The sequence below is a fragment of the Chanos chanos genome, chromosome 6 (genome assembly GCF_902362185.1).
Source record: "Chanos chanos chromosome 6, fChaCha1.1, whole genome shotgun sequence".
Classification (NCBI taxonomy): domain Eukaryota; kingdom Metazoa; phylum Chordata; class Actinopteri; order Gonorynchiformes; family Chanidae; genus Chanos; species Chanos chanos.
The window spans coordinates 14634770-14657552 of record NC_044500.1 but is presented as its reverse complement, the minus strand read 5'-3'; the positions used below and the strand labels follow the sequence as shown (position 1 = coordinate 14657552).

Sequence of the window (22783 nt, the reverse complement as noted above, 5' to 3'; positions counted from 1 at the left end):
AGATAATGACAGCTCTCTAAAACTGTGGGGCAGGTGTGTGAGAGCTTGGTTGAGGAACCAGTGTATGTCCAATGTGTATGTCCACACATTCCATTCACTTAACAAAATATATACCTGTGATCGTATTTTACCACTACACCTCACTAAGAGGCCAAAGAGGTCTGGTGACGGTCAAAATACTCAGCTAGGCCACACAGAGTGTAACTGAATGAATCGCTTTGGATGACCAGCCCATGTGGTAGCGAATACAGAGGCGCGTTCAAATTCGCCAAATTGAGTTCCAGGCGTTCCAGGCATTTTCTTTTAACTTTTAAATTTGAACGTTTTTTTAGGTCACCATACTCCGACGACATTAATCCTCAAGGCTACTAATAACAACCAAGGTATCATTTCAAAATTGAAAAACCTAACGCTTTAGCTGTATGTGATGTATGCGAGCTAGCCTAAACTAACGACCACAGAGAGCAATGCAGTCGCTTAACTAACACTAAGGATTGATAATAGCATACAAAACAGAGGCTTTCAGAAAAAAATATCAACGTAACTGACAGTTAGACAACTTAACCACTTGAATTATTGTTAGATTAAATGAAATCGAACACTTAGGCCTACGTACATTTTCTGGTATAACTCCCACAGTACGCCTTGCCCTCTCGACACTACATTTCAGACACTGCTCCACCGGAGCTTTACAAGAAGGTTTACTTTGTTATTTTGTAAAATAAAAAAGTAATAAAAAAAAAAAGGAACAGCTGGCCCCCGGCAATTTTTTTCCTAATGCATTTGCTATTCAGCTGTCAAGCATATACACTGAATTGGTTTTAATACCTTTAATGTACGTGAAATGTGCACTGTGCAACTGTATTACTTAGGAAAATATAACTATCGGATTGGGACTTGGTATCGGCAGATATTAAATATGAAATGACTCGGATTGGGATCGGGGGCAAAAAAAATTGATCGGGACATCCCTACTTATAATGTTTATGCTGTTTGTTCATAGGCAAAGACTGTCCTAGAAATATCTGTGTGTGTTCATTGTTATCATTTACAGACCACACAGACCATATCAGGGTGAACATGTGGACACTTCATTAAAGCTCATAACTCCAACGGGAGTCCGATGTCCCTTAGAACACTTCTCAACCCCCTACCTTGAAGACACGCCTACTGTCTTGTATATTATGTGATTAAACATGTTAAATTCAATTAAAGTTATTTCAATGTTTCTGAAAATTCCTACATGATACAGTAAATCTGAAAGTATTTTTGTGTTCAGCTGGGCACATTGGGGGCCTACCTGTATATTCAAAAGACACTCAGTTCCCATATATTAAGTTGGAATTTGGAATTTTCCAATGCTATGTTCCAATGAGTCTGCCCTCAGGACAATTCAATGCAGCTTTTGCATTCTTTTGCATACTTGGCTAGACTTCAGGTTTCTGTAGATGTGCTCTGGTTATGGATGTCTTCATTCTCATTGCCACATCTTCACAAGAGTACTTCATTCCTTTCACTCTTTGACATTATGAAATAATGACAAATAAGCTTCTTGTCTCCACTACCCCTTGTCTTCTCTTAAAAACTTCTGTGAACCCACCACAAGTTTAACCAGTACAATGGTCATACTCATCAAGATCCAAATGTATACTTAAAAAAACCCCAACTTTAAATCAAAACATAATTAAAGACTGTGTGGTCACCTGTCCCCACCCCAGCTCCCAGCCTGAACACCAGAGGCATATTTTCCTTAGTCATCACCTTAATATTCAAAACAGCCTTCTCAAAAACAATATAAATATGTGTGACAAAGAATTTCTTGAGAATTTTCTCTCATCTCAGGCCTGTACAGCTCATGCTACAAGTAATAACTAAGCTACATTTGGACACAAGAAGAACCTAAAGAATTCTTGTAGCAACTGCGGTTTATAGGTTTACAGAGAATTTCTTGCATTTTGGATAAATACTAATTTGGCCACAATCTCTAGTAACTATATCTGATACTATTCTAGGAAAATAGATTCATTTTTAAAAAAAATATCTGCTTTTGTTTTGGGTTTTTTTGGTTTTGTTTTATTTTTAATTCTCTGAGGTTTATTCCTCATATGTTTATGCATTTAAGTCTTTGTGTATTTTCATCTAGATTTGTACAAGATTTGGATATCATGGAAGATAACACCAGTTTTAATGACAATAGCAGTGACTATCACATGCAATTGGTTTCTTCTAACACAGTAAGAAGGACCCTTTCAATGGCTCTTGTTCAGATATTTGTGTGGCCTTCTGTTTACGTAAACTTTCTGATGTTTTTTGCCTTCTCTAGGAAACAGGTATTCCGATCAGAGAGACGTTATACATTGTTTGCACAGACTGTGCTGGTGGACTTGATTTTCCTTCTACTGACAGATTTTGTGATGATTCTTTCATTTAATGCTGCATTAATGCCAGTGGCCTTCTGTATCCCTCTGTGCATGATGATGGAGATGATCACAAGCTGCACACCACTAACTATCACTGCTATGTGTGTGGAGCGTTATGTGGCCATCTGCATGCCACTCAGACATGATGCTATTTCTACCACCAGCAGGACAATAATTTTGATCCTTGTGATTTGGATCATAAGCGCAATAAATCCATTCATGGATGTTTTTATCCTTATTGCAACATCTTCAGAGGAGTACTTCGTTGAACTCACCTATTGTCACTATGAAATAATGACACCAGAGAAATGGCATCGTCACATGAGGGGAATTATTTACATTTTGACATTTGTGATCATGTTCTTGGTTGATATCTTATGTTTTGTGATGATTGCTGTAGCTGCACAGGCTGCCTCTGGTGACAATAAAAAGTCAGCATCAAAAGGACAACGAACCCTTGTGCTGCATCTTCTTCAGCTTCTCCTGTGCATGATAGAGATTATATGCCCTTATATTGAAGCTGTTGTTATGGAGATCGACATTGAATTATATTTATCAGTTCGCTTTTTTGATTTTCTTATGTTCAATATCTTGTCCAGGGCAGTGAGTCCGGTCGCTTATGGCCTGAGAGATGAGAAATTTCGTGCAGTCCTGGTTTACTATGCAAAGTGCAAAATGAATCACATCTCAGAGACGGAAAAAAAATAACTACAAGACTGCGACCAGATTTTGACTTTAAAAACCTGAGAGTAAATAGTACATACTCATATAATAGTACAAACTCTAAGTCAAAGAGAATGAAAATGGAAACAAACTATTTTATCTTAGAGAAAGTTCTCTATCGCTATGAACCTTCAAATGGAATTATTAATGATGAGAAAGGAGGTGGATTTTCAGTCAGTCCTGCACCCAGCTCCCAGCCTGACTTCAAAGGAAATATCGTGGCCAAGCACATCTACACATTGCTGTTTGCCACAACTGAAAACGTATATTTGTGGAACAAAAACCATCTGCGAATAGCTATGACCAAACAAGTGTATGTGACTCCTTTCACTACGAATCTGAGTTCACGCACTATTATGCCCATGTATGTAAGCTCTTGGCCCTCTTTCTCATCCCACAAAAACATTCTTTTAATTTCATTCATAAAACTCAACTTTTTTCCTGTATTCATTGTGTATAGATTTGTGTGTATAGACTTTCTACTGCATTTAGCAAAGAATTTGTAGATAAAATAAGACATATTAAATAACCGGCTTGAATGTTTTTGTTATAAATATACAGTACTGTTATTTGATCAGGTTTTTTTAGGAAACAGAAATGCAGATCAATATTCATCATCTTTAGACTTAATCTTTACTTAGTTACTACAATATGCTATAAACAATAATTAATGGTTCTGTTCAAATTAACATGGAATAAAAGCCAAAATAACGTGTCTGCTACAAGTTTGCTTGACCTTGTGTAACTAATGTGATGTACATTTTTGTGAGCGTTGGCTCTGTGAGCCATAGGTCCACACATACGAACAGGGACAATTGTTCTAATACTTTGTGAGTAACCTGGGGATGCTGATCTAGTAGTAGAAGTCTTTGCTCTTGGCATAGCTGCTGCCATTGTGGCCTCATACAAAGTACTTTACCTCCAAGGATACTGCAGCATGGTATCTCTTTTTCTCCTACTCCTCATCCCAGCACTCCGGCCTTGAGAAAGAACTAGTGTATTGAATGGACCTAACCTGGTTAAATAAAGGATTAAATTTAGAATAGAATACAATAGAATAGAATATCCTTTTGCCACTCTATGTTTAATTTATACATGAAACTGTACATTATTTCAGAACATTAACAGTGATGTGAACCCATAGGTGCACTCATATTCAGCAGACTGTGGTGAATGTTCCAGGTGAATGGCTTTTCTTTGAACTTTTAAATATGAACGTTATTGTGTAAACATTCCAAATTGTTCGATTTAAACTGTAAAAAAAATGATGGTGACCAACAAGCCAATTGTATTAGCTGCAGCCTTTGTTATTACTGATGATTTTACAGAGGAAAAAACGCTAGATGTAGTCAATTTAATACAGAGCATACTGACATGGAAACCAAAAGATGGAAGGAGAATAGAGGGCCATGTAACTGAAGTTGTACCAACCTACAATGATTTTACATTCAGGCTGCACTTTTGGATGCACAGGATTACAGTTGAAGTAAGGATTTTGACATAGGCCTATATTAAAATGTTTAAAATCTTTAAGCCTAATTGTAGATGTTGAAGTTAAGGACAGGTGACTGGTAGTTGGAAGTACTGTTACTCTTTAAGTCATTGTAGTTCAGTGCAATATAATACAAGTATGGTTTATTTCAGAAACTCTACTAAAAGCAAAGACCACATCTCAACCAACACACTGAACCCACTATTGAAATGTGAATACTGTCAACACTGTGGCAACAAGCAAACCAAGACTCCTTTCGGGGGGTGGCTGATCGGTTTGGGGTCAGCAAAGGCAGATTGCACCACTAGTTCATTCAAAAAGTTGAAAACTGTACTGCACTAATCCCAAAACACATCTGCTGGCCATCACCTGAGCAGTACCCAGTTGTTGCAGAGAGATTTGAAAGAAAGGGAGGCTTCCTAGGTGTCACTGGATATATCAATTGCATCCATATGTCCATTAAAGGTCCATCAGCACATAGAGGTGCTTTTATTAACAGAAAGAATGCTAGTCTTCAATTGCATGCAGTGTGCGACAGCCAGTTGTGCTTCACACGCATTCGTAGTAGCAATGCTAGAGTGCATTACTTGCGCGTGTACAGAAACAGCGAGCTGAAGGCAATGCTGAATGCCTACCCTCTCCCTGCTCAGTACCATCTATTAAGTGATTCAGCCTACCTTCTAGAGACCAACCTGCTTGTCCCTTACAGGGACAATGGTCATCTGATGGAGCGCCAAAAGAGATATAACAATGTACACAGCTCAACAAGAGTCCACATTGAGCATGCATTTGGGTTCTTAAAATGCAAGTGGATACAACTGCACCTTCTTGATATGGCGCTACTAGAAACTATTACATAAGTCATAGTCAGCACGTGTATCCAACTTTATTCTGACCAATGAGGGAGATGAAGATAATGTTGACCCAACAGCTGATGGGAGCACTGACCCTGTAGATGATGCCGTTCCTGCTGAAGATAACACTAGGGTAGCACAGAGGAGAGCAGCAGAGCAAAAGAGTGAGGACATTGTTGTAGTTGTATAAAATTAAATAAAACTTTTAATGCCAAGAATACTCATTAGTGAAAACAATGCAAAAACATATAATAAACAGATAATAATCTAAAATACAAAACCTTTTACTGTTCAGTCATGTGCGCAATTGCAGTGGTGAACTGTCCAAAAATGTCATTTCTCTCTTTTTGAATCTCTATTGATTTTAATTTCGTCTAATTTTTCAGTGTATTTTCACAGCTTCTTTTTGAGCCCTGCCCTTGACAACTTCCATTACGTTACTTGTTGGGTCAGAGGGAGACTGCAGCACACTTACAACAGGTGTGCATGGCACTGGTCGTCACTGGGGATTCACAGCACCACATTGATTAGCAACGCCATGGGATAATGCTGAGGGGATCACTGATAGGGTAGCCAGGGAACTGTGGCCAAATGTAGCTGCCTGATTTTAGGGAACTGTGAGTAGTGGCAGTGAGGAGACGACAGCAATGGGTGTCACGGCTGGAACCTTCGCAAAAAGTTAATCCGGGAACCGGAAGAATTCCCACTTCTGCCAACCCTGTCCTGTCTTCTGGTAAAGGATGGTTTTATATCTATACATTAACAAAAATGCACAAAAAAAACAATGCAGAGCATAGCAGCATTAGTTCTAACCAGTTAAAGAGAAGGACTCCAACAACTCTGATGAGCATATTAAGTAGAGACATAACTCAAAATCATTCTCAATTAAGCTTATGGCCAATCAACTCAATCTTTATCGATACACATTGTATTATGAAATTGGACAGCTCCATGTGTTGTATGGAACTTGCATTTATCTGCTTACCTGTGCTTGAGATTCCTTCACTTATTGTCACACATCTGCCAAGTAACATTATAACCCTTGACCCTTAGGATCTCAGTAATCATTTCCCAGGCTTGCTTCCGCTTTACGTCCAAGCTCTCAAATTTCTCTCTCAGAGATCTCCAAGATTCAATCAAAAGTAGCACTGCAGTATGGGGACAATTATCTACATTACACAGTAAACAAATGATGAGGCAGCATAGTGGACAATCTACTAGGATGTAAAGTAGGTAGCCAACAATGTGATGTGAACTAGGCTTGCCTTTCACTGTAACGCCTTGTTACACACTTTAGTAAATAACACACTATAATATTTGCAATAGTTGAAGCAAAGTGACACAGTTTCTAAAATTATCTCGAACGGGTTGACATTAATAAGAGGATAATGTTAGCTAGCAAATGTTTACTTACTAAAAGCATTTCACTCATCCACTGTGACTTGTTGCCCACCACCATGTCCTATGGCTGGGTGAATTCTTCCAAAGTTACAAAGAGAAAATCAGTAATTGTAATGTGACTGTGTAGCTATCTTGTTGCTGTGTATGTTGTTACTGTGAAATGTCAACTTTTACTGAGTTGCTAGCAAGCGTTACAAATTTAGCTAGGTCAGCATACTCTGATGACATTAATCCTCAAGGCTACTAATAACAAACAAGGTATTATTTCAAAATTTAAATCCCTGACACTTTAGCAGTATGTGATGTATGTGAGTCAGCCTAAACTAACGACCACAGAGAGCAATACAATTGCTTAGTTAGCGCTAAGGATTTATAACGATAGCATACAAAAAAGATGCTTTCAGAAAAAGTATCAACGTAACTGACAGACAAGTTAACCACTTGAATTATTCTAAGAGGATTAAATAAAATCGAATGCATATGTTCTGGAACAACTCCCATCTCCCTTAGTCCAGCGTCCATGTTTGTTCACTAAGAACTACCTCCTCAGACCGTTTGTGTGTGTTCACAAAAGTTCACAATGAACCGAAAACAGACGAAAAACTGCTTGAAAATGTTCGCGAATGTTTGCCTTTGTTTGCTATTTTGAACTAGCATTAACATATACATTAACCTTGCATGAGAGCTTTGGGCATGGTGAGGTGCTGCAAATAACAATACATGAACGTGCTTGATGACTGGGCATGCGGGGCTTTCGGGGTACACAAAATACAGGTGTTGAAATTCAGATCACGTTTCTTAGTATAATGTTTTCTTTTATAAAATACAGTGTTACACAGCTATTTACACAAGAGGTAAGTCAAGGATGGAAACAATTAGCAGGGAGTCTTCACAGCAAGGGGGCAAGTCAAATAAGCAGGCAGGTGGCCCACCAGACAGGCTGGAGACTGGCAGGAAGGCTGCTGTGCAGGCTCAAGGAGGTGCTTTTGGGACTTTTGCTGATTATCATATTAGTAGATGGCTAGGCAAAATGTATCTGACAGATTACTTACCTTAACCTTGATGTGTGCAGCTCTGGACAGCTACCTCAGGAATAAGTAGAGAGAGAGGGGGAGTAGCAATAATACTCATGGAAAATTGTCAATTTGTAATGACATTCTGGTGCTATGGAGAGCTTAGATGTCGTAGTCCTATCTAACCCATAACTGTCTGAGAAACTGCTTCTGAAATAGCCTTTCAAATATCACCATAAGCTATGTGAACTTCATATATGAAGTTCGGAAAATCACATGAAAGGATTGTAATGAAAATTAAAATTAGAAATGAAAGTCAACCTCTTCTGGCAGAACATGTAGATACTGTGAGAACTAGATGAGTCAACTTCAATGCCAGTGCCATGTTTGATTTTGAATTTCTTTATTAAACTAGTAATCAGATCTACCCAAGTTGCATCAAGTTACTTATAGTAAATGCATAGACATGTGTTTGCTAAAGCACTGCAGATGAAGCCAGAATTACACAAACTGTGCTCAAAATACACTAAATGTAAACTATATGCTACTGAGACATGACACACTGAACATGTTATATAGCTCAAGCCCCTATCAGCCAGTATCAGGCATTAATCTCATACAAACATAAACATCAAATCAACAATAAATATTCTTCAACCCTGAAAGATAACTGTGCAACGTTAAATTATTTACAGGCAATGCTTACAATGGGGCAAATCAAAGGATTACAACATGTGTTAGAACAGCACGTTGATCTGCTGAGATCTCATTTGCAACTGAAACATGTAGTCCTACTTCCTGTTTCCTGTTAATACTGCTGCAATGCCACACGTAACCAGAGGGCAGTGCTAAAGCAACTCAAAACATTAGACCAACTGCTTGGAGAGCAGAATAGTCACGGTCATTTAAATTTGTCATTCTCAAAACATGGATGAGTATATATGTGTCAAAAGTGAAAAGGAAAAGAACCCTAAGCACCCCCCCCCCCCCCCACACACACACACACACACACACCGCTCCCATGTTTAAGGGCTCTGATTGCTTAGTTACAGAGTGGTGTGTATTTTCCTAGCATGGTTTGTGTAGACTCAGCTGATCAGAAGAAAAGATTCTCACCAATAAATACAAAAGTCATTCTATAATCTCTATGGGAATGGCTACATCCAGTAAAAAATGACCTGCCACAAACAGCTTGTTGCCAGTATTAGCGTAGAGAACAATGGGATACTTTGAATTTGCCAAGTACATTAAACATGACACCTAATGACTTTTATTCCATTATATTTTGCATCATTTTGAATTGGGTGCTCTGTTAACAGTTCCCTAAGAACTTCTAATGACTAATGAAGTCTTGTAAGAGCAATTAAAATTCTCATTCCTAACTAAATGCCACCCTTTAGTTCAGCACTTGATTAGATATGTAGATATTTCTTTGATAAAGTTTTGAGGAACATGTACCTGATTATTCTATTATTTAACATAAATAAAACACTCCATTAATTTCAGCAGGCTCACATTTGCCTTGGGTACTGACATTCCTAGACAAATACTTCTGTAGCCCTCTCTGTATAAGGGAAACTGTTTTACCCAGCAAAGGCCATTTTGTACTTTAGTTTTAGTGTGAGTTATTTCAAATCATTTATTATCATCTGGTTCACTACAGAGGAGGCAAATCTGTCAACTCAAGGTTGAAGTTCTTTCAGGAAGTATAAGCTTACACTGAGTGCTGGGCATTATCAATACTGTGTTAGTGGATCTGAAATTGAATTGAAAACAAGACAACTACAACAAGGCTATTACACTACTTTAATTAATGACCCAAACATTAATAATCTTAATGATATTATAATTTTAAATTGGTGTAAGGCCCCCTATCTCATCCCCAACACCCAGCTTGAACTTTAGAGGCATGTTTCCATCAGTTAGTCATCAGCTTAGTATTCAAAGCAGCTACCTCAAGCACTATATAAATGATTGTGGCTAAGACTTTCTTGGGATTTTTCTCTCATTCTAGGCCTGCTCAGTCTATGCCACAGGTAACAACCACAACCAATCTATGCATGGACACACGAGGAGCCTGAAGATTTCTTGTAGCATATATGTTCGGGTTCATTGTATCTTTTGTTGCTGTTCTTATTTTCTTATTTTCTAACACTTGTTTGTTAAGTTCTTAAAACTACATACTGTATTTTTTCTGAAAAAAAAAAAGCAAATGCACTTTTAAATTTATATTTGACTTAACTCTTCACTGTTGTTAACTTCACATATTTAAGATCTGTAAGTTTTAGATTTTATCACATTTATAATTTGTGTATATTTCATTTAGATTGATTCAAGATGTACGAAGACACAGACTATAGTGATAACAGCAGTGATTATCACTTAGAGTTGACTTCAACTGACCCAGTGAGAAGGACCCTTTCAATGGCTCTGATTCAGATTTTTGTGTTGCCCTTTGTCTTCATCAACTTTCTCATGTTCTTTGCATTCTGCAGGAAAGAAACACTCAGGGCAGAGACACGGTATATACTGTTTGCTCAGACAGTGCTGAGCGACTTAATCTTCCTTCTACTGACAGATTTTGTAGTGGTTCTCTCACATAATATTGCACTGATGCCAATGGGATTTTGCATCCCGCTATGCATGATGATTGAAATGGTCACAAACTGTACTCCATTAACCATCACTGCTATGTGTGTGGAGCGTTATGTGGCCATCTGCATGCCACTCAGACATGATGCTATTTCCACCACCAGCAGGACAATGATTTTGATCCTTGTCATTTGGATTATAAGTTCTATAAATCCAGTTGTGGATGTCTTTATTCTCGTTGCCACCTCTTCACAGGAGTATCTGACTCAGCTCACCCTTTGCCACTATGAAATAATGACACCAGAGCACTGGCATCGCCACATGAGGGGAATTTTTTACATTTGTGCTTTAGTGATCATTTTCCTTGTTGAAGTCTATTGTTTTGTGATGATTACATTAGCTGCACAGGCTGCCTCTGGTGGCAACAAAAAGTCAGCATCAAAAGGACAACGAACCCTTGCACTGCATCTCCTTCAGCTTTGTTTGTGTTCGTTAGAAGCAATATGTCCCTACATTGAGGCCTTTGTTATAGAGATGGACATTGACCTGTACTTGACAGTTCGCCTTTTCAATTTTATTGTGTTCAGTGTTGTCTCTAGGGCAGTGAGTCCACTTCTTTATGGTCTGAAAGATGAGAAGTTTTGTGCAGTGTTGGTTTACTATATCTGCTGTAAAATGAATCCTGGCTCCTCTGTAAAACAAAAATAAATAAGTACAAGGAGACATGCAATGTTAGGAAATTGGTGATTTCCTCTGATTATGGGTTGAAACGAGAATCCACCTTCCTGAAAACTCCCCTCACCTAACATCAAATGTCACATACATCCACAAAACACACTCTGCTGCAAATAAAAGTTAAGACTATCAAAACAAAAATAATGCATGATAAATCACTATCAGTCAAGTGTATGTGACAGCTTTTCTCTTTTCTGCCACTCAGATATTCCCTGTGTGTGTAATTACAAGGTCTCGTTTCATTTGTACTTACCCACATACCTTAGTTTACTACCAACATAACTTTAGGTTATATTCTCAATTTCACTGTGGTTTCCATTCATAGAATCAAAACAGGATCAAAGTATATGCAGATACAAGATCTTAAATGAGATGTTTGTGTTTGTTGCTTTGTGATGTGGCTATAGTAACTATAACTACAGCACATAAGTGTATGAATATTTAGGAAAAAAGAGTAGAGATGCATGGTTGTCTGGAGAGAATGTTTTAGGTTTTTCTTTAAAATTACTTTTGAATGATTCTTGAGCATCTCAGATCGAATAAAATGCATGCCACAGGATCCCTTGACTGATTTTGTGTAGCAAATGTGACATATCAAAACCTTTCAAAATTTCCCCATGAAACAATATGACATTTCCACACTTATGAACAGAAACTAAAATACTGTTGGTTAGTACACATCAATGCAGACTGACCATTTCTATGTGTTCTGGCTCTTAATCAGTCTTTGTTGTGCTTAAATAGGCACTTGATATGGCTTTTAAACATTGGGTTTTGGTGGCTGTTTTGGCTGATAAATTTAGCTCCAACCTTAGAGATGAATCTAAGTGCTGAATACTAAATCTAGTAATACACTAAAATAGAATGCTTTGTTGTTAAAAGCACAAGGTATCTGCGGAGAGAGGCCCATCAGGGCCTAACTGCCACAGCCATTGCTGGCAGGGAATCTTACTGTCAGAGAGCAAGCATGATTCCTAGATTAGAGCCTGAAGAATTTGTGACAGCACCAGTGCAGACCAAATAGGGGCCAAAATACACGTTACTTGGATTTAATTCAAGATTTCCTTTTTACAAGGCATGAGCTATGAACACTCACACCGCAGCGCTAGCAACTTCTTGTGCCATGAAATCTCACAAACATTAAGTCGGTATTGAATTACATCATCCTAAGAGTGACATGAATAGACGGCATATAGATGCACATCACAGAGACATCTCAAAGATATAAGCGTGGTTTCTGGATAGGGATCAAATCAATGTCAGCAAAATGTAAAATAAATAATGTGCCAGTGTTTGAACTCTGTAAAGATATGTCATAAATCTGTGGCTGTGATTGTAATATGTCGTCTAGAGAGTGGTGTGATGTCTGCTGAGCATCAGACAACAATTTCTTGGTGACACTGTGTTATTGAGCAAATGGCACAATATAGATGCCTTCCCATTTGCAAATCATTGCATTGATGCCTCAATGATGTCTATGTTCTGTCAGGGATCACCATTCTAGTGAATTGGAGCATCTTGTCAGAATTTTGACACAATCAATACAAGTAAAGGATTCCTCTGAATTTCATATTTGTCTCTGACAACAATGGGGGGGCGGGGTGAACTATATTTCAAATAATAAGTGTTGACTAACATGTTTGCAAGAAGCAACTTTGACCATCAGCTATTTTGATATGGTCCAACTTTGCTGTCATTGAGAAAGCTTTGGATACTATTGGACCAAGGAAGCAGTCAGGAATGTATAAAGGTCAGGGTAATACTACCAGCATTGACCAGAATGAAGAACCTTAAGAATTCTTTTACAATACTACAACCTTCAGTTGAATCAATACTCATTTGTGGACATTAGTTTTGCACGCACAGAGACAATGAGGGTTATGCCCTGAACATAGCATGATGGCTCAGAGTATGTCCAGACACAGCACCATTTTGAAATGTCCAGAGATATAACATATTCTCAGATATCTACAAAGATTTTAACAGCTCGGAAGAGAATTCAGCTCTCTTGGACTAAAAGGTATAAGTTAAAGAGAGTGCAAGCATGTTAGCTATTGCAGTATATCCAATCAGCTTGTAAGAAACTTAACAATGTAACAAACTGAAAAATGTAACTACATTCCTGTAGGGTTATACGATTCAACTTTGTTGCAAAATTAAGTGTTTCAATCAAGCTTTGATGATCACTTTATCATAACTTACTCACGCTAATGATTCTAAGCCATTCTAATGACTCGCTCTAATGATTCTAAATCATTCATTTTTATTGTTGGCAAAGATTGCTTTGAAAACTAAAATACAAAACACAATAATTCTTTTTCACAAATTCGAGAGGAGATAAGATATATGTGCGGAACTGAGAATATTTTAACAGCAAAACCAGGGTATACAAACAAGAACAAGAAAAAATTGAAGAATACAAGAACTGAACCAGACCAGGCTACAAACACAAGTAGGACAGTTTAGACAAATACAAGCAAGACTGAAACGCAATATAAAACAACTAAAGAGGTAATGAACAGAAAGCAGGTGCAACTAATGATTAAATGATTGATTAACTCGGAAACAGCACTGATCGACCAGCAGAGGGGCTAATGAGAACAGAGGTGTGACAGCTGTCCCTCAGAAATTTATCATCTTCAAAGGTTAATCACTTCCAATTTTTAGAGGCAGGCATTTTCACCATAAAACATATAAGGCTGTGACAGAGGGCTCTGCCTCAGGCCGCGAGCGGCATTCTTACCCCCGCACCACTTACACCCCGTAACCAAATAGTCAGGGGTGGACAGTAACAAAGTACATTTACTTGAGTACTGTACTTAAGTACATTTTTCGAGTATCTGTACTTTACTTGAGTGTTATTTTTTTTTTAAACTTATGACTTTTACTCCACTACATTTGAAAGACAAATATTGTACTTTTCACTCCCCTATTTCTATGAAGATTCTCGTTAGCTTTAAAGTCTGCGGATGAATTTTCTTTTCTAAAATGACAGGCCATATTGTGTTCATTACAGAAGAAAAACCAATCAAATAACTAACTACTCCACTGCTGTCAGTCAAGTGCGTGTTGCATTTTTTTAACAGTTGAACTTAGCGGTTTTACTGATGGCTGCTACTACAGCAGATAAAGATGACAAAGATAAAAGTTCCTCACCAAAGCACCCATGGCCTTTTTCTGAAGTCCATGTTTGAGATTTTTGAAATCAACTGGTTTCCAAGCAAACCGCTTTCCATATGCATTTGCATGCTGTGTTCACCTAACTTTTTTCGTAGATGGCTGTGATGCAGTGCTCACTGCTCACTTACAATCATATTCACCACAGTAGATATTAGATGGGACTTGAAAAACATGATTAATATGTTTGTGAATGTGTGATGAATCTGATGTCAGAGGTAGACCACAACTGCTACTGTTAACACAGCGTATGAACACATACGGAAGCCAGTTAGCTTGGAAACCATTTGGGACATAACACCGGGTCCTGTGTGAATCCACTGCTGATGCATACTAATAGTTAGCTAGTGAAAATGCTGAGTTAACGTTACTGACAAAATTCCTTTCAGAAATATATGTTTTGATCTTGTCAGATAAACACGGCACTATCAGTAAGGTCATGTGAAGGCAATGGATTCACATAAAACCCGGTCCCAATAAGACGAGGGGGGCATTAATCAAGCGGTGACCAGGGTCATCCAGCTATTTCGCATTTCAGGCAATGCTCTGTGGTAGAACTAAAATTAACCCAGCTTACAACATTAAGACATTTTTATCCTTTTAAGGCCAATAGGCCTTTTTCACATAATGATTGCGGTCTTTCCGGTCTGAGCCAAGGTATCTTTACTTACGGTTTGCCATCTTCCCTATTGTTTTCTCAAGTATGTTTTTATGGGCAACTACTTTTTGGTACTAGTTTTGGAATCTCTACAAATTCATTTTGATGACATGGTCATGTGAACACGACAGAGTATTAGGGCACGGCCACACTGAGGGAAAAAATCTTTGATTTCGAGAGTAAAGTCGTAATAACACGAGAATGAACTTGTAATTGAGATATATTCATAATAATATGAGAATAAAGTCATAATTTAATTAGAATGAAGTTGTAATTTTACAAGAAAAGGTCATAATATTACAAAAATAAAGGTGTTATTTTGCGGGGGAAAAAAACCCATAACTTTTAGGAGAATATTTTACCAGCAACAAACAAATGGGCAAGAGGACAGTCAATGGCAGCCTGCTTCTGGCAACTGCTGTTTGTCTTAGGTGTCAGCCTGATGATAATATGGGGCTGATGTGCCAAAAGATTAAGGACTGTATTTCGTGAAACCTATAATAAAGTATAACTTCACAAGATGCTCCACGTTCCTCACTTTAATGCAGGGGAAAGGCTGCTCTTCTGATATTCTCCCTCTGAAATAATATGTAGCCTAAAATTATGATTTCATTCTCGAAATATTATGCCTTTTTTTCTCGTAAAATTAAGACATTATTCTCATAATATTGTGACTTTATTGTCAAAATCTCAAAAATTTTCCCCCTCAGTGTGGTCCTAATACACCATTATATGTGAGCAGTGTTGTAGTACTCGAGATCGGTCTTGGTCTCGAGACCGGTCTAGAGACCACTTTTTGAAGGTCTCGGTCTCGTCTCGGAATCAACCTCATTTTTAATTCGGTCTTGTCTTGGTCTAAGACATAGAGGACTCTGGATTTTTTTCAAGACCACAACTGCTGGTGTAACCACGGTGAAGTTAGCTTGAAATTAGACATTTGCCTGACTACTTACACATTATGTGATCCTGCCTTATATTCAATTGTAAAATTATAAATATTTTTTCGAACATGACATTAAATGCAAATGAATAACAATTTAAGGCGTGTTGTTGCATTCTACTGTTTATTCTACAGTTCATCTTGCACTGAGATGGCATTTCAAAATAAAAGTCCCTCGAAAGTTCATGCATGCTGAAGGGTAATTTGTAGAAAATCGGTGAAGTGTAAGGCCTGGCATGGTCAACAGATTTTGAATATTTTTATTTTATGTTCAGTTTCTCTTGAAACAGTAGTAAACAATTACTCATGATTGCTCATCTGAATAATAACAATAACTTTTGAAAACACATTTTGGGACCTTTCTGTTCATCTAGACATCTAGACATTTTATTTCAACTTAGATTTCAATAACTTACTATTATTGATGAAATGGCCATAAAAGTATGATTGTGAAATTTCTCAAAAAAGTGAAATTGGAATGTATATCTAAAATGAGTCTGGGTCAACTTCAAAGGTCAGGCCTGGTCCTAGTGATGGATGTAGACATGTCATTTCATCTTAAGTATCAATAGCACCCTGGTATTGATGAAATAAACACATAAATACAGTTGTGAAAGATGTCAGAAATTTGTGAAATCAGAAAACATCTTGCACAGAAAATTGTGTTGTGATAGCTGGATGGTAAAACATGGAAAAGGAGTGTTGAATAAAGATGGTTAAGTTGATTTCAGCTCTTAGTGTTTGCTTGTATGTGGATGTTTTTATGGGAATGTGGATCTTTCAGATCAGTTTGAGAAGCGCCTGTGGTTTGCATGTTCCACATTTTATCCTAAGTATGTCATGCAGTGTGGGACTCGCACTGGTCTGGTCCTGGTCTTGACTTGGTCTCGCCCTGCCTTGGTCTTGGTCTTGACTTGGTCTCAACCTCTCAAAGTCTTGGTCTTGTCTCGGTCACGATACACTCTGGTCATGGTCATGACTTGGTCTCATGGTCTTGACTACAACACTAATGTGAAGGATAGATATACACAAGAAGCTTTTACAGCACGATATGCCAGCTTGGCTGTCGTTCGTCTATGGTTTCTGCATGCCTTTCATGTTGCTAGCTCGTTAAGACTCCTCATGTCTGCTTTAATGTATTAATGAGAAATGTACCTTCCTGTGTTTGGTCTGCTCAGGAAGGTGCATTTGTCATTAGCACTGAAGGATGCACAAAAATCTCCCAGATCATACAGAGATTGTTACTGTTACTAAAAACATGTCATATATCAATCATCTAGAATTGCATGAAATCAGTGGCGCTTGGCACTAAATAAACGATGTGTTCGTTTGTCTATTACTGGTGCATACTATGGACAACATAATTTTGTTAATAAACCATAGCCATTTGTTGCATGTCTCTTCAATATTATTTTAGCCAAAGCATCTCCTTCAACAGACCGATGCAAATAATACTTTATTCTGTGCTCCTGTTCCTTTTGCCCCTAACAGATTTAATGTTAGCTTCACTACACCTCCAGTTTGTGTGGCTGCTCATTCTTTTTAAGTGACTTGCAGCACCGTGCTGCAAGTCACACACACTACCGTGTACGACTTTGGACTATACCAAAAAGGACATGCACGTAACAAACATGAATGAATATTAAACTATCACAGCATATGTTATGACAACGAACAATAGGGTAATTTCATTACACAGCTTTATTAAAGTGCATTTGCAAGCTGCTAGGTGGCTTGATCTAACGTTAGCCATCTCTCCTTAGCTAGCTGGCATAGCTATCATAATTAAAGATAAATTGTTCATGGAACAGTTTATATCCACGATCCAGTTTGGATCGTTTTGTTTTGTAATATATATCCACTGTTTAAACAACTTGTGCCGGAATTTTAGTAGATTTCCCAAAGATCTGGAGAACATCAGAGAGACACTCACATCTTCGACAACAGTAGTCATTGTTGACCAGAAGTATTTTTACCCCCTGTTGCTTTCCTATGTGGCAGCAGAAAAAAAAGCCTATCTTACTTAACCTAGGGCCTATTTAACTGAAGCTATACACTGTCTTTTATAGAGGAAGCATTCGATTCAACTGTTTCTATAGGCTTTGGAGCATCTTCCACAAGCTTTTTATTCTACAGGTTCTACAAGCAAGTCAGTGCATTCAGTAGGTTGTTTCAGAGTCATTAGTCTCTTGTGGTGGGGTGTGATGCACCCTTTAGTGTGACACTATCATTTGGCGTGACATTCAGAATTGTGACAATAAAAAGGCTTTGTTAGTGATAAATAATAAAAATCTTAATGGGACACATGGAAAATACTATCACCAAGAGTCACAGGCATTTTGTTAAATTTATAAAAGGGTTTGTCAGAATTAATGTAAAACAGGCTGAAAGACTGAGGACTTTGTTGCAATGATTAAGAAAAATAATACAAAATGTAATGAATTTGCACAAGGAAATGCTAGGCCTCAAGAAAGTAATGATAAAGAATTATGTTAAAGCGAGTTACTTAAGAGAAGTATACCCCATTTTAATTTTATATATTTGTGTCACACCATATGACAGTGTTAGGTACTAATACAATAAATTGGTGAAAAAATTCAGATTCCAATACAGAACCTAAAAGACCACATATTTTTGGGAATCTAAGAGGCATAGTGCTGCAACACGTTCCTTTCGGTTTACTTAAAGACATTCATTTTTAAGGATTCTGTTACTCTACAGTATCGTTGTTGGTATTGTTATTTGTTAATGAAAAACATTTTCCCTTTGCCCTGTCCACATTAACCTGGGTGAATTTGAAAACGCATAATTATTTCTCTGTTTAGCCCTTCTGTCCACACTAAAACAGCGTTTAGCACCACCGAAAACGGTGCTTTTCGAGAACGCTCTCTGAAGTGCATAAATTTGAAAATGCCGGGTTATAAAGTGGACAGGGAAAACGGAGAGTTTCAGAAACGATGACGTATGGTTGTCATGACACTGGCGAAAGTTTGGGACACCAAAACAAACATGACGGGCAAAATGCAGTGAATGCTGCTCTGTCTACCAGATTTTTTCTAATCTAGCTTCAGTTACAGATCACCATACTGTACAATGCACATGCAATGCTCCAATGTAGCAGACGAGCTTTATATTTGCTGTGCTTAAGAGATGGAAAACAATGGAGCTGCGATCTTGGACGTGGCCTGGCCGAACAAGTAGGCTGTGGTGGGACAACTTCGTAATGGCGTAACAACAAACACTAAGGTGTTTCAGCGTTTTGGTGTGGATGTAGAAAATTTGGAAAATGGTACGGAAACGGTAGTATCTACCGAGAAACGTTTTTACATAAAATCTGCGTTTCCAGATGTACCCTGGTTAGTGTGGACGTAAAGGCCAAGGTGAACTGAAGCGTGATGTTCACTGCTGTGAGAAGGATGTCAGGTGCCCAAGCTGGGGTGGTGTATATTTCCGCAATTTAACAGTGCAATATAGTACAAGAATATGCTGACAAAATGTATTTTGCAATTCACCTTTTTTGATATTGATTTAGAAAAAATCCCAAAACAAAACGAATATCTGAATCCCAAGCTAAAAACCAAAAACCTACCCAATGAGCAAATATCTGAATAGTCGAATATTTGGGTCCAGCCCTACACTCGAGACACTTGCAGAGACAGATTCAAAGGCTGGGTGTAAACAGACGCACTTTAGAGCTGTCCATTTGTGATCAGATCACCAAAATCAGATCCTAATGCAAGGTGTAAACAGCCTAAGCTGCTTATCCTAATTAGGGTCATGGGGGTGCTGGAGCCTATCCCAGCATTCACTGAGTGAAAGGCAGGGAACACCCTGTACAGGTTGCCAGTCCAAAAAGGGCAGACCACCTGTAACACAATCCAGTTTAAATATTCTCTACTGACAGTTTATCCATGTAAATGAATGAGTGTCCCAAATGATCAACAGTATGATTCAGAATTTTTTCAGATTAATTAGTCAGCCATTACATATCCATAACAATATCATTTGGCATATACTGATAAGGGGACTTTGTCTAAGTTTGTGATATAAGAAAGTGCAGTTTATAGCCTCCACTAGCATACAGTGCAATACAATACATTAATTTATCAAGCACATAAAGCATAACCACTAATCATGACTCATGGTTGTTTGCATCACTGTCTAAGTTTGAACTGGGAACTCCTTAGCCTCTGTGTGACTAATTAAGTCTTGTGAGAATCATTAAAATCTCATTCAATATTATATACTGCCCCTTATTCCAGCACTTGATTGGACGTATTTTATTTGTGAAAGTTGCAAAGAAAACACAGTAGAAAATTGCATGTTTTTATCAGGTTGTCAATGGCGACAATGTGGAACTCTAATGCAATATCATGACCTTTGTCCCTCAAAAAAGACTTTCAAAACCCAAACATGTTTTCCATGCTAATATTTTGATGGTGCTCAATTGCAAGATTAAGTAGAGACAATTTGCATAGTTATTCTGTTAGTCTGCACTGTTTACCATTCTCTTATCCTCTCTGATTTACTCACTTCCACTTACAACAACCTCATCTGCCTACAAACAAAAGATTCCAGCAAATTGTGTCTCAATAAACCACTTCCTTCCAAAGATACTAATAAAACTGCCCAGTTATCTATGAATGGTTACTCATATCATTTTTGGACTGTCCTCTCTTCTAATAAAATACTGGGCTTTCCCTAAAAATGCATCCCCATTTCATATGTGGCTGGACTAAATACTGATCAGCTCAATAACCAATGTAGTTTGGGTGTGTGCTATATATTGCAAAGCATTATTTATCATGTACACCTGTACAAAGGAGGTAAAACTATCAAATCATGATGGAAGTTGTATAATGTAAGGGCCTACAGTAAGTGCAGAGATAAGATATAGAGAAAGTTGACTTCTGATGACCACAAAGTAAGTGCCTGTGATGTATATTTAAATATATTAATAAAAAAAACTCTTAATCATGACACGACTGGCATTAATGTTCTACAGTCATTTCCACCCCAGTTCCCACCTGCAATTTTAGAGGCATGTTGTCATCACCCTAGTATTCAAACAGCCTCCTCAAAAACACTATAAATGTTACTGACTGAGCAATGTGACTAATTAATGTCAGTAACTTGTGTGTTGGCTAATGTTTGTGACTACCTAATGTGTTAAGGTGTCCCTCTTGTCTAAGGCCTATATAACCCATGATACAGGTAACAACGGAACATACATGCACACACAAGGATCCTGAAGAGATCTTTTGCCATATCTCAGTTCAGTTTTGAAGTTTCTGTTTCTGTTATTACTAATCACTTCTTTGTTCACTTAAAAAAACTTAACAAAAATAGTACATGTAAATAGAAAATTGTGTTTTACCATTTGTGTACTTTTCATCTAGATTTGTGCATGATGGAGGAAGACATTGACTATAATGAGAACAGCAGTGACTACCAGATGCAGATGATAAATGAAGATCCAGTGAGAAGGACCATTTCGATGACAGTGTTTCACATTTTTGTTTTGCCCTTTATCTATATTAACATCCTCATGTTCTTGGCCTTCTGCAGGAAAGAAGCATTCCGATCAGAGACACGGTATATATTGTTTGCACAAACTGTCCTGGTGGACTTAATATTTCTTTTATTGACAGATTTTGTCGTGGTTCTTTCATACACTTTAACACTGATGCCAGTGGGATTTTGTATCCCACTTTGTATAATGTTGGAGATGGTCACAAACTGTACTCCATTAACCATCACTGCTATGTGTGTGGAGCGTTATGTGGCCATCTGTATGCCACTCAGACATGATGCTATTTCTACCACCAGTAGGACAATGATTCTGATCCTCGTGATTTGGGTCCTAAGCTCCATCAATCCACTAATGGACATTCTCATTCTCATAGCCACATCTTCACAGGAGTACCTGACTCAGGTCACCTACTGTCACTATGAAATAATGACACCAGAGCACTGGCATCGCCACATGAGGGGAATGTTTTACATTTGTGCTTTAGGGATCATTTTCCTGGTTGAACTCTATTGTTTTGTGATGATTACATTAGCTGCAAGAGCTGCTTCTGGTGCCAACAAAAAGTCAGCATCAAAAGGACAACGAACCCTTGCACTGCATCTCCTTCAGCTTTGTTTGTGCTCAATAGAAGGAATATGTCCCTATATTGAGGCCTTTGTTATAGAGATGGACATTGACCTGTACTTCTCACTTCGCCTTTTCAATTTTATTGCATTCAGTGTCGTCTCTAGGGCAGTGAGTCCACTTCTTTATGGTCTGAAAGATGAGAAGTTTTGTGCAGTGTTGGTTTACTATATCTGGTGTAAATTGAATCCTGTCTCCTCTGAAAAAGAAAAATAAATAAATGCAAGGAGGCATGCAATCTTAGGAAATTGGCCGAGGATCCAACCTAAAAGAGACCGCAGGACAGTAAAGAGTAAATCTTTATTGCTAAAGAGTGCAAAAGTTTTTGTAAATATATATGATGTGCAAACTCTGAATCAATAAGAATGAAAATGGCAACAATATCGTGCAAATTATGTCACTATCAGACTACAAATGCAATCTGCTGATTATGGTTTAAAACGAGAATCCACCTTCCTGAAAACTCCCCTCACCTAACATCAAATGTCACATACATCCACAAAACACTCTGCTGCAAATAAAAAGTAAGATTATCAAAACAAAGATAATGCATGATAAATCACTATCAGTCAAGTGTATGTGACAGCTTTTCTCTTTTCTGCCACTCAAATATTCCCTGTG

At 37.9% G+C, this 22783-nt stretch overlaps 3 protein-coding genes across 3 annotated transcripts; all 3 read left to right on the top strand.

Moving 5' to 3' along the window:
• The first annotated feature begins 2165 nt into the window (after positions 1–2165).
• Positions 2166–3128, top strand: LOC115815120 (odorant receptor 131-2-like). The gene has a single exon (XM_030778084.1). It carries the CDS (start codon positions 2166–2168, stop codon positions 3126–3128), a length of 963 nt encoding a protein of 320 aa, XP_030633944.1.
• Positions 3129–10240: 7112 nt separating this feature from the next.
• Positions 10241–11203, top strand: LOC115815119 (odorant receptor 131-2-like). Its single transcript, XM_030778083.1, has one exon. It carries the CDS (start codon positions 10241–10243, stop codon positions 11201–11203), a length of 963 nt encoding a protein of 320 aa, XP_030633943.1.
• Positions 11204–21415: 10212 nt separating this feature from the next.
• Positions 21416–22378, top strand: LOC115815118 (odorant receptor 131-2-like). The gene has a single exon (XM_030778082.1). It carries the CDS (start codon positions 21416–21418, stop codon positions 22376–22378), a length of 963 nt encoding a protein of 320 aa, XP_030633942.1.
• Positions 22379–22783: the final 405 nt, after the last annotated feature.